This window comes from Taudactylus pleione, unplaced genomic scaffold (genome assembly GCF_031769625.1).
Source record: "Taudactylus pleione unplaced genomic scaffold, aTauple2 ptg000464l, whole genome shotgun sequence".
Classification (NCBI taxonomy): Eukaryota; Metazoa; Chordata; class Amphibia; order Anura; family Myobatrachidae; genus Taudactylus; species Taudactylus pleione.
This window is the reverse complement of record NW_028284866.1, coordinates 3,953,994-3,966,965: the sequence shown is the minus strand read 5'-3', so window position 1 is coordinate 3,966,965 and position 12,972 is coordinate 3,953,994. Positions and strand designations below refer to the sequence as shown.

Sequence of the window (12,972 nt, the reverse complement as noted above, 5' to 3'; positions counted from 1 at the left end):
CAGATACACCCGCAGTCACACACAGAATATATAGCCATGCCGCATATCATATTAATATGCATAAGCTGCTTGTGCGTCCTATTCACATCTCTGTGCGAATAAGACATATTTGAAGGTACAAAGTCCCACGAAAAGACGCTCAGCGCTACAGAGTCGGGGCTCACGTGTTGTGTTTAAATCGACTTGAAGCGAATGTAGGAAAAATGTATGTGGACATATCTGTACCCCTCAATACTACAGACAGGCTATCTCACATGCCCAGGTACCACTCGATACTACAGACAGGCTCTCCCACATGCCCAGGTAACCCTCACTACTAGAGGCATGCTCTCCCACATGCCCAGGTACCACTCACTACTAGAGGCATGCTCTCCCACATGCCCAGGTATCCCTCACTACTAGAGGCAGGCTCTCCCACATGCCCAGGTATCCCTCACTACTAGAGGCAGGCTCTCCCACATGTCCAGGTATCCCTCACTACTAGAGGCAGGCTCTCCCACATGCCCAGGTATCCCTCACTACTAGAGGCAGGCTCTCCCACATGCCCAGGTACCACTCACTACTAGAGGCATGCTCTCCCACATGCCCAGCCATCCCTCACTACTAGAGGCATGCTCTCCCACATGCCCAGGTATCCCTCACTACTAGAGACAGGCTCTCCCACATGTCCAGGTATCCCTCACTACTAGAGGCAGGCTCTCCCACATGCCCAGCCATCCCTCACTACTAGAGGCATGCTCTCCCACATGCCCAGCCATCCCTCACTACTAGAGGCAGGCTCTCCCACATGTCCAGGTATCCCTCACTACTAGAGGCAGGCTCTCCCACATGCCCAGCCATCCCTCACTACTAGAGGCATGCTCTCCCACATGCCCAGCCATCCCTCACTACTAGAGGCATGCTCTCCCACATGCCCAGGTATCCCTCACTACTAGAGGCAGGCTCTCCCACATGTCCAGGTATCCCTCACTACTAGAGGCAGGCTCTCCCACATGCCCAGGTACCCCTCACTACTAGAGGCATGCTCTCCCACATGTCTAGGTAACACTAACTACTAGAGGCATGCTCTCCCACATGCCCAGCCATCCCTCACTACTAGAGGCATGCTCTCCCACATGCCCAGGTACCACTCACTACTAGAGGCATGCTCTCCCACATGTCCAGGTATCCCTCACTACTAGAGGCATGCTCTCCTACATGCCCAGCCATCCCTCACTACTAGAGGCATGCTCTCCCACATGCCCAGCCATCCCTCACTACTAGAGGCAGGCTCTCCCACATGTCCAGGTATCCCTCACTACTAGAGGCAGGCTCTCCCACATGCCCAGGTACCACTCACTACTAGAGGCATGCTCTCCCACATGTCCAGGTAACCCTAACTACTAGAGGCATGCTCTCCCACATGCCCAGCCATCTCTCACTACTAGAGGCATGCTCTCCCACATGCCCAGGTACCACTCACTACTAGAGGCATGCTCTCCCACATGTCCAGGTATCCCTCACTACTAGAGGCATGCTCTCCCACATGCCCAGCCATCCCTCACTACTAGAGGCATGCTCTCCCACATGCCCAGGTATCCCTCACTACTAGAGGCAGGCTCTCCCACATGTCCAGGTATCCCTCACTACTAGAGGCAGGCTCTCCCACATGTCCAGGTATCCCTCACTACTAGAGGCAGGCTCTCCCACATGCCCAGCCATCCCTCACTACTAGAGGCATGCTCTCCCACATGCCCAGGTATCCCTCACTACTAGAGGCAGGCTCTCCCACATGTCCAGCCATCCCTCACTACTAGAGGCAGGCTCTCCCACATTACAAAGTAACCCTCACTACTAGAGGCATGCTCTCCCACATGCCCAGCCATCCCTCACTACTAGAGGCATGATCTCCTACATGCCCAGGTATCCCTCACTACTAGAGGCAGGCTCTCCCACATGTCCAGGCATCCCTCACTACTAGAGGCAGGCTCTCCCACATGTCCAGGTATCCCTCACTACTAGAGGCAGGCTCTCCCACATGCCCAGGTATCCCTCACTACTAGAGGCAGGCTCTCCCACATGTCCAGGCATCCCTCACTACTAGAGGCATGCTCTCCCACATGCCCAGCCATCCCTCACTACTAGAGGCATGCTCTCCCACATGCCCAGCCATCCCTCACTACTAGAGGCATGCTCTCCCACATGCCCAGGTACCACTCACTACAAGAGGCATGCTCTCCCACATGTCCAGGTATCACTCACTACAAGAGGCATGCTCTCCCACATGTCCAGGTATCCCTCACTACTAGAGGCATGCTCTCCCACATGCCCAGCCATACCTCACTACTAGAGGCATGCTCTCCCACATGCCCAGGTATCCCTCACTACTAGAGGCAGGCTCTCCCACATGTCCAGGTATCCCTCACTACTAGAGGCAGGCTCTCCCACATGCCCAGCCATCCCTCACTACTAGAGGCATGTTCTCCCACATGCCCAGGTATCCCTCACTACTAGAGGCAGGCTCTCCCACATGTCCAGGCATCCCTCACTACTAGAGGCAGGCTCTCCCACATGCCCAGGTATCCCTCACTACTAGAGGCAGGCTCTCCCACATGTCCAGCCATCCCTCACTACTAGAGGCAGGCTCTCCCACATTACAAAGTAACCCTCACTACTAGAGGCATGCTCTCCCACATGCCCAGCCATCCCTCACTACTAGAGGCATGCTCTCCCACATGCCCAGGTATCCCTCACTACTAGAGGCAGGCTCTCCCACATGTCCAGGCATCCCTCACTACTAGAGGCATGCTCTCCCACATGCCCAGGCATCCCTCACTACTAGAGGCAGGCTCTCCCACATGTCCAGCCATCCCTCACTACTAGAGGCAGGCTCTCCCACATTACAAAGTAACCCTCACTACTAGAGGCAGGGTCTCCCACATGCCCAGGTATCCCTCACTACTAGAAGCAGGCTCTCCCACATGCCCAGGCATCCCTCACTACTAGAGGCATGCTCTCCCACATGCCCAGCCATCCCTCACTACTAGAGGCATGCTCTCCCACATGCCCAGGTATCCCTCACTACTAGAGGCAGGCTCTCCCACATTACAAAGTAACCCTCACTACTAGAGGCAGGCTCTCCCACATGCCCAGGCATCCCTCACTACTAGAGGCAGGCTCTCCCACATTACAAAGTAACCCTCACTACTAGAGGCAGGCTCTCCCACATTACCAAGTAACCCTAACTACTAGAGGAAGGCTCTCCCACATTACCAGGTACCACTCACTACTAGAGGCAGGCTCTCCCACATTACCAGGTACCCCTCACTACTAGGGCAGGCCACTCTCACATACCAACGGACCCCTAACTATTAGAGGCAGGCCACTCCCACATGCCCAGGGACCCCTCACTTCTAGAGGCAGGCTCTCCCACATGCCCAGGTATCCCTTATTCCTAGTGCAAGGTTCTCCCACATGCCCAGGTACCCCACACAACTAGAGGTAGTCCACTCCCACATTCCCAAGTACCCTTCACTACTACAGGCAGGTTCTTCTACATGCCCAGGTAACATAGGGAGAGGGGCCCTAGATTGCACACCCTAAGCACAATGTGAGGTGCTACCTGCTGAGACTTGTAGTGCTGCAAGCAGAAAACAAAACAAATGCAGGTGCCCGCTCTAACCATGTTGAACCTAATAATAATACTGTTAAATTGCATCAAAGAGGTTCTTAGCATAATGATGGCCATATTATGGGCATGCCCACCATATCCAGGTGACCTCCATCAGGCAGGTCTCTAACACTCCTATGGAACAAATACAGGGCATGGGACCCCCCAGGCCAACCCAGCAGAACCACCCCATGGCATAGCACTTTATATACACTATTAATTATAACCTCTTACTTAAGTAGGACAACACATAGGCGTTTCTTTATTATTCTTTAACCTTCACTTTAAATCTCACACTAGTGTGATGCCATGGGGTGGTTCTGCTGGGTTGGCCAGGGGGGTTCCGTGCCCTGTATTTGTTCCATAGGACTGTTAGGGACCTGCCTGATGATACATTGCTGCAATAGCGATTAAAGCACTCACAATAAGCAGCAGGGAGTTGGCAGTCCCGTGTTAGGTGCCCTTATGGGGAGAAAGGAGTAGAAGAAAATGTAAAGAGAAGCACATGAGGGAAGAGGTACCTGCTTGTGAGAGCTCACATTCTATAGGGTATATAGAATGTAATCTAGGTATAGAATGCCCCACAATGTGTCAGTATAGTGTGATAGAAGCACTGGTAAAGTGGTCAATGGCAGATACGTTTGTACTAGGTTTTTGGCCCATGTGTTCTAAAAACCCCCAGGAGAAGTCTGTTTTGTAAGCAGACCAGAATTTCGGCTTTTGGAAAAGCCGGTTTGGGTCCTGGGGGTGTGGATGTGAGGAGAGGGAGGGCTCCATCCAGGGGCCAGGCCAGGTTTTGGGCCTTTCAGCCTGGTAGCAGGCTCATTAGGGCTTACACCTGGAACTGGCTGATATAAGCTGTGTTTGTTTGTGGCTGAGTGTCTCACACCTGGGAGAGCAGGCAGACTAGCCTGTTCAGAGGCACTTGGTTCTAACCCTTGTAAGTATTGTGCACGTGTTTTGTTGATGGTGAGGGCAATATGGCCTACCATTACGATAGAGAGGGAATCTGCTGTGTAGCTAGTGCCCAGCCGGGCTAGGACTTATGTTTAAGATTTGTTTATGTACTTTGGCACAATAAAGACTGGTTCCGACCAGATTGCACGAGAACCCCAGACTGGTGTGCTGTTTCCGGGCTGCTGTGTGTGGAAAAGAGGGAGTCTATCTACTCCAGGAGAGGGACCCCTACCCCGGCCGTATCACAGTATATAAAACTGTCAAAATATTCCTGTGAATTATAATAAATGGCCCATGCTGGACCATAAAATTGTTTTACTACAGTCAATTGTGCAACTAACTTACTGTGCATTGTTTGATCAAGATAAATTAATTACACTTAATCAGGTATTAAACACTTCCCTGACTACAGCCCAGCTCATCTTAATGAAGATGATTTTCTGAAATACAATGGATCAGGGGACTAGGCTGATGGGCTTCTAACATTATTATCCATGTTCTGCTTCCTGAAACTGCAGCAATAATTACATTCCATTTCACTAAATGTTCTGTTTCCACATGCAGGTTATTTCTGACTATTACAAGGATGATTTATTCTATTGTATACAGTCCAGGCTTCCCTCATACAAATCACCTTACAGTATTTGAATTATGATTGTGCTGGAGACCTGTGTGTGAATTTTTACAATGGAAGCTATGTACAAAGAATGGAATAACACAGAGTCACATACATAAAGATTATCAATAGCATAAATTGATGGGAGCTGTAGTTACAGAATCCAAACCCAGGCCCAGATTTATCAGTGAGTTATATTCTTGTTATCACTTGTTACTAAGATTAAATGGAGATCCAACCAATCAGCTACTAATTATCATGTGTTTGAAAAATGGCAGTTAAGGTGCCTACACACATAGCGATATTTTACACGATCTGGCCGATTCCGACGCATTGGAATGACAGGTCGTGTAAAATATGCCCAAATCATGAATAGATCGTGAGTCCCCACTCACGATCACAATGCGATGCGCGTCCCTGCAGGTCGCACATCTCAAATCTGAAAATTTAAGTCACGATGCACTGGATAGTTTAGGAGGCACGATAGATTGTGTGCCAAATTGCCAGATTTTCAGACCAAAACGTGCACACGACTGCCGGGTAGCTCCTGGGGAGAGTTCAGGGGGAAATCATACACATCGTGGGAACGTGAGCACATCGCTATGTGTGTGGGCACCTTTAGAAGCTGATTGGTTAAAGCACCACTTAAGACTAGTAACAAGTGATAACAAGAATATCACTTGTTGATAAATCTGAGCCCCAGTGAGTAACATTTGGACGCATCTTTCAAATTTTGAGTCACCGAAATGTATCTGATGCAGTCATCAACTTATATGTGGAGTTAGCACAACAGGTAATGTACATTTCTAAATCAGACCCTTTGTAATGAATGGACTAGTAGATATAGGGGCTAGCAACGTAACACATAGGGAGGGGAATATGTACTGAGCACTGGGAGAGAAAAAGTGGAGAGGGAAAAAGTACCAACCGATCAGCTCCTAACTGTCAATTTACAGTAGGGGTGGACAATAAGCGTCTCCCCAGATGTTGTAGAGCTACACATCCCAGCATACCCTGCAACAGTTTTGCTATTTGGCCATGCTGAAACTAGAGGCTGTGTTTGAAAAATGACAGTTAGGAGCTGATTGGTTGATACTTTATCTTCAAGTCTTAGCACATCTTCCCCAATATATTATGAGAGCTATAAAAGTATACCATCAAATGCATGCTTGATTAGGACTTATTTATAATCACTAAACCTAAACAGCTGTACAAAAATCTCAATATCAAATGTTCTACATTAGAAACAAGGATTGGGAATTCAGCAAGACCACAAAACCCTCCGTGACTCAATACACTTAGCAAATTAGGAATCAATAGCCCTTTTACAATAGGAGGGTGCTGTAAATCTCCTGCTACGCTTGAAGTGGGTGGGTGGGTGTAATATTCATTATTACATGAACTCTCGAAAAAAAAAAAAACTCTTAAAAAATAATACATTTCATCCAAAGCTCTGCATAGCAGGTTCATCATATCGGTCACTATTTCCCTAAAAGATCACTAAAAATTGCAAAGGGTTTTTTTTGGTAGAGAAAATATTTCAGATGTGGTTTTGAAGTAAATGAAAAGCACAACGAAGAAATAAAAAGCAATAATAATATACAAATAAATAATAAAGAGTGAAATACAAATGGAGCATTGCAGGAACCCAGATCTGGCATCATTAGTCACTCAGGAGACCCTAGACATTTTTCTATCCACGGACTACAGTGTTATATCAGGACCATAGACATAAATAGATCTCTTAAACACAAGTGAAGGACTATTGTATTTGGGGCACATAAGCAGGAAGACACTAGCATGCTCGGTAGAGAATAAGTTGGGACATTTAAAGTAGTAATCATTTATGATAGGTCCATAGAGGCAAGTACGTCTATCATTCTAATAGCACAGCACACATATTCCACAGACCCTGCTGTACAGTCAGGAACTGAGAGGTTTCATGCAACAGGAGGGGAAAAGGGAAGGAATTTGCATTCTTACCTGATTTACGCTTTGAGGATCCATAGTCCCTAAAAAAGAAACAGCAGCAGATAGACATGATTAGACAAGGGATATTGGAGGGCTGGAAATTACAGGTGCCCCACCCATGCAGCCAAGCCGTCCTCAGCTCTGCTATCCCTGACTGAGCTGGAGGCTGAGGGTGCAGAGAGAGGATTGACGGGGCCAGAGAAGCAGCATCTCCACACTACCAACAGCTGCTTCTGCAACTAGCACTGGAAGCCAGAGGACCATGTGATACAATGTCAGAATGAACCATTCCTAATTATATGGGGGAGCTGCCAATGCCTTTACAGTATTCAGCATCCACCACTGCAAATTCCCAGTCCTGGAAACACCTGTACGGCTGGTATCTGTTCTCTGGACAAAATGCCTGAACCAAGTCTGCGTCCATCTACCACATTCTTACATTTAAAATAACTATTCTAATGAATGTAAAACATGCCTGTTTAGTACACTGAAATGAGCATTCTAATGCATAATTGTAGGGGGCATGCTGGGATGTGTTAGTTCTGCAACAGCTATGGGGCCACCTATTGCCCCCCCCCCCCCCCCTCCCCCATCCTAGAGGGCTGCAACCTGTAAGTTACAGGTAGCTAAACCTATAAGGCCTTGTGGTTGTTCTTGGTGAAGAGTGGGGGTCCGTTAAGACTCTGCGCCTTGACACTGCCAGTGTTAACCATTCACTGGCTGATACCAATCCTCATTTCTGACAATGGTATACAGCACCACCATCCCCGGCAACCTAATCAGTGGTTACTTCTCCAGTCAAATGAATCTGTATTATAAATGAACCAGAACAATGAGCATTTTATCTGCACTGATAACATAGGACGGCTCACCACAGCAGTTATCCAATCAGAGCTCTCAAGACAAGTGAGAAGTGACGAGCGATCAGCCCTGAGTACAGTGGGTTATCTAATAGACAGCAGGGGTCTCTGCTGTTTTGCTAGTTAAGGGAGGAAAGTGTGATAATACGGTTATACATTCATAGGCGGGGATAACAGAAACAGGGAAATTCTTAAATCAAGCTTTATTCCTGGTCCATTTATTAAAAAAAAAAAGAAAAACCCTACCCAAAACAATCAAATCCTAACACAGTTCTCCATAAGGCTTCTTAATTAGCCACCACTAGATATTTAATGCAACCTATAGGGGGTGCCAAAGCTTGTCCCCAGTAGCCAAAGCATGTCCCCAGTACAATTTGGCTTTGGGCATGCACCGATCGTCCGGAAAATGTTGCTGGAACGATTTCCCTGGTGCTTTCTGTAGTGTGCATGCCTGCACGGCAATATTTGCATATATGACAGTATGCAGAGTTCTATGCAGATTTCTGCTCCGCCCACATCTATCCATACTGTTGATTTCCCACTTATTTCATCATTATGGCACACATGAAGCTGCCTATACTTGGCGCAAATTATACACATATTTATGCATCCTACCAACTCTGCACAGCCCGCAGTTGCGTCTACGTGCTCTCAGGGAACCTTGCCTCCTTGGGAAGGCCCCATATGAACCCAGTTACACCTCCACAGTGTAGATGCACTTGAAATACCTTTGACACTACGGTACATTGCACGGGTTTACATACAGTTGGTTTCATTCCATGCGCAGTGCAAAAATACTCAAGATCAACTCCGCAAACAGGCGTACAGGACATTTATGGCTTAATAAAAAACAACATCCTCAATTGAAGAAAACATGAACAATATATAAATTTGAATTAGGACATCCTGAGCTTTTGGAGGCACAACATGAATGGACTTTTCCCCCCATTATTTATTTAAATAACAATAAATAAAATAAAAACAATAGAGAAATGATCAAATGTCCCCGGTGTCATCTTAGTTCGCCTTTTGGTATGACACACATTTATATTTAAAACAGATCCCCAGGAGGTTTTAGGAAGATCACAGAGGAAACCTCTTTCTGAAAAAGGAATGTTGTTATCTTCCAAGGAGGAGCGAGAGGCCAAGAAACACTCAGCTATATGTTGAATTAAGAATGTAATGTACAGTGTGTCATGCTGCATGTTGCGCAAACTGTTTCTTCTACTGATCCAACAAAAGGAACTTTAAACAACAGATGTGTCTCAGCACACACTGGTTCACAGTAGGTCCCCGTGCCTCATACATACTTTGCACTCAACTCAAAACAGCCAGAAGCTCAGAGTGTAACCTCAGAATGATATCACACAATGAGGATGATCAACTGATACAGTCCATCCTGATGCCGGCACTACGAGCAATGCTCCAATCGCTGTGTTCCTGGAAAGATAGCACATAGCTTGCTCCTCCACATCTGGTTTCATTTTTATCTTGTTTATAGTCTTGGACTCTGTTGACTTTGTGCTGTTGAGGTCGGGAAACACATTACAACACACCAGTTGTTCACCATGTTGCAATGATGAATTGGTGTGCCAATACGGCGTTACCCTCTAGAAGACTGCATTATTTAGGACAAGTTACTATTGATCTGAAATACCTTTATGATGTGCAATTATAGTGTAAGCTGACTTTGCATATTGGGATTTTCTTTTGTGTATGCTTTTGTAAACAGAAAGGGGGCAATCCAATGAGATGCGAATTGTGAGTTGCTATTTTCTCTTCAAATTCGCACAGCAAATTCATTTTGCAATCCAATTAGCAACTCACACTGAACCAGGCAGACTGAATTCACATTTTTTCATTCGCACCTACCTGAAGGTTAAAATGTCGGGACACTTTTTTTTTTTTTTCATTTTTCGTTTAATTCGTTTGAGATTAAAACGAAAAGTTAGCTTTTTATAACGTTTTTATTTTTTTGCATTTTTTGAAAAAAAAAACCCCACAAATCAGCCATTTGACACTATTTAAAAACCTACAGCCTTCTATACGGTCCTGCGAACGAAATTATACATTTTGAGGGGTCCAGGATGGTCTTCCCACTTTTACATGCACTTTACTGTGGGGGACAATGTGGGTGTAATTGCTATGGGGGCCAAAGTGTTTGTTTTATTACTGTGGGGGCCGTGTGTGTAATGTCTGTACTGTGGGGGCCAATGTGTGTGTAATTACTGTACTGTCGGGGCCAACGTGTGTGTAATTAATGTACTGTGGGGGCCAACATGTGTGTAATGTCTGTACTGTGGGGCCAATGTGTGTGTAATTACTGTACTGTCTGGGCCAATGTGTGTGATTACTGTACTGTGGGGCCAACGTGTGTGTAATGTCTGTACTGTGGGGGCCAACGTGAGTAATTAGTATGGGGGACAAGTACAGTAGGGGACAATTCTTTATTACTGCAGGGGCCATTTTTTGCTGTAGGGGCAGCAATGTGTGTGTTTGTGTTTCTGTGGGGGCCAATGTCTGTGCTTTTTTTCTGAGGGGCCAATATGTGGGCATTTTTTTCCCATCGGGGCCAATGTGTGTCTTTTTTTCCTCCGGGGAGGACTGATGGTGTGCCCCAGCAATTTTAAAATCTTGTTCGGTGTGCCGAGAGTTAAAAAAGGTTGAGAATTCACTGGTCTAGGTTGTAGGAGTGGAGTCCAGGGGTTGAAAGCCCAAGATATAGAGTGTAGCTGGTGTGCAAGAGAAGTAGGTGATAAGAACAGGAGGGAGTAGGGCTCTGCTCATGGAGCTTACAGTCTAAAGGGAACTGGTAGACAAACAGAAGACATAAAGAGTGAGCCAGTGTATGGGAAGATAAAGGCAGCAGCAGGGGTGAGAGTATTGGAGACTGCAAGAAAGTGATGTAGAACTACTGTATCGCCACTTACCACAGGGTAACAGAATGAGGCTACAGCAGCGATACAGAATGAGGCTACAGCAGCGATACAGAATGAGGCTACAGCAGCGATACAGAATGAGGCTACAGCATCGATACAGAATGAGGCTACAGCAGCGATACAGAATGAGGCTACAGCAGCGATACAGAATGAGGCTACAGCAGCGATACAGAATGCTGTACTGCTGCAATTCATGAAAGAAGTTCAATCATGAGATTGTCTACGAAAACGTTTCCCCTATGCAAATTAAATAGCCTTTGCTGGTAGCGTAACGCTCCGGTGAAAGACTTCTATGTATTCAGATAATTAGTATATTACTGCGGATGCCCAGAGAACAAATGCCTTTGTCTCCAAACTGGGCATACACCAACCGATAAGACCATTTATGCCCTGTAACACATTAACTGGTATCAGTACAGCGAAGGTGCGTGAAGGTCGATCAGTATTGGGCAGTGCTTCCTACTTAATGTTGCGGAGACTGAAGACCATGTAAATGCCCATAATACCATGCTGAGATGCTGTTATGCTTTTAGTTCAATGCGAGAAGAGGGACTGTGAGAAAGGGACAGCGATGATTCCCTAGGCAAAGCATGGATAAGCCAATTTATCATGAACACCTGTGGTACAAGTACCGTAGCTGTCCTGTGATCACTAACGCCATCCCAAAATGGTGTTAGCCGGGGGAGATCACAGGAAAAATGCGCTATTATTAAAAATCAAGCTTTTTTTCTTTTGTTTCAATTATTTATTTATTTATTTTTTCCAAACTTTATTTTGGAATCCAGGCTTCCACTTCCAGCGTGCAGGCAAGAACAAACGAGCCAGCTCATGCATGTGATTCCTGACACCTAACTGGTCTGGCAATGGTAAGACTGCTCTCGCCGCTGCTGGCCAGTGTCGCTGGGGAGCTAAGCATTGGCCAGCTTCCACAGTGATTTTTTTTCTTGATAAATACCCCAAAAGCAGATTTTCTATCATTGCAACGAGCAGCAACAGAGAATCTTTTCAGAGTGGTATTTATTAATAGATTCCTTTTGGTTATTTACTGGTTTTTATTTTTTAATGATGAGTTGCAATTGTTACTATGCAAAAAACATCCTGTGCAGCAGACCAGAAAGACACAACCTTAGTCCTAATGTTAGGGTTAAATTGCAATAGGAGAATGAAACAGGCATATAAATAGCCATACCATGATCTTGATAAATAAATAAGGATGTTGGATAAAAAGACATAGGGCCTGATACAGCAAGGAGCGCAGTTGCAAAGACACACGCAATCGGTCGATTAATTCGCATTGCGCATGCATCGCAGTGCACAAACTAGCAATTACGATGGGAAATGCGTTTGCAGAGGCTACACAGACCCCGAGCACAGTGATTGACAGGAAGTGCTGTTTGTGGGTGTGGTGACGGGGGGGTTTGAGGGGGAACACAGGCGTACTAGTGCGTTGGGACGGCGTTGCAGGGGCATGCATAAATTATCCATTGCAATTCCATACGCAGCCTGAGGCCTCATAGCGTGTGCTGAAGTTAGCAATTCCTGAGTGAGGTCTGACCTGCCTTAACTGTGCGTATGGGTCCGATGTTTCCAATTATTTTGCTATGTTACTAAAGTATATGGATGTGAGTAATGGGATGTGGGCGTCCTTATGGTAAGCTGTGATCGCTATGCGATTGCAAACATTTGCATTTCAACGCTAATATTAGCAACTGCGGTGTGTGCGTTCTAGCAAAATAGCGATCTTTGCTGAATCAAGCCCATATATACTACACATAAAAAGCAGGGCTTGTTGTAAGAGCCAGTTGCATCACAGACTCACCCACCTGTCATCTGGTCATGAGGTACCACCTATAACCAATAACTTCCAAACAATAAATATCTTTATTCACAGAGGATTTACTGATATGCCAGGGCCGATTCAACTAGCTGCAAAATGGCTTAAAGTTTTTAACCCGCGGCTGTGTCTTTTTTCTATTCAAA

General features: G+C 46.2%; 1 protein-coding gene across 5 annotated transcripts in view; it reads right to left on the bottom strand.

Annotated features, from left to right (window-relative positions):
- SH3PXD2A (SH3 and PX domains 2A) overlaps positions 1 to 12,972 on the bottom strand; it is a 378,368-nt gene that overhangs the window by 132,638 nt on the left and 232,758 nt on the right. For all 5 annotated transcript variants that reach the window (XM_088448737.1, XM_088448738.1, XM_088448740.1 and 2 more), the window contains exon 6: positions 7,206 to 7,234. In XM_088448737.1, coding sequence (XP_088304863.1) covers positions 7,206 to 7,234 — 29 coding nt within the window. The remainder of the gene's footprint in view (positions 1 to 7,205; positions 7,235 to 12,972) is intronic.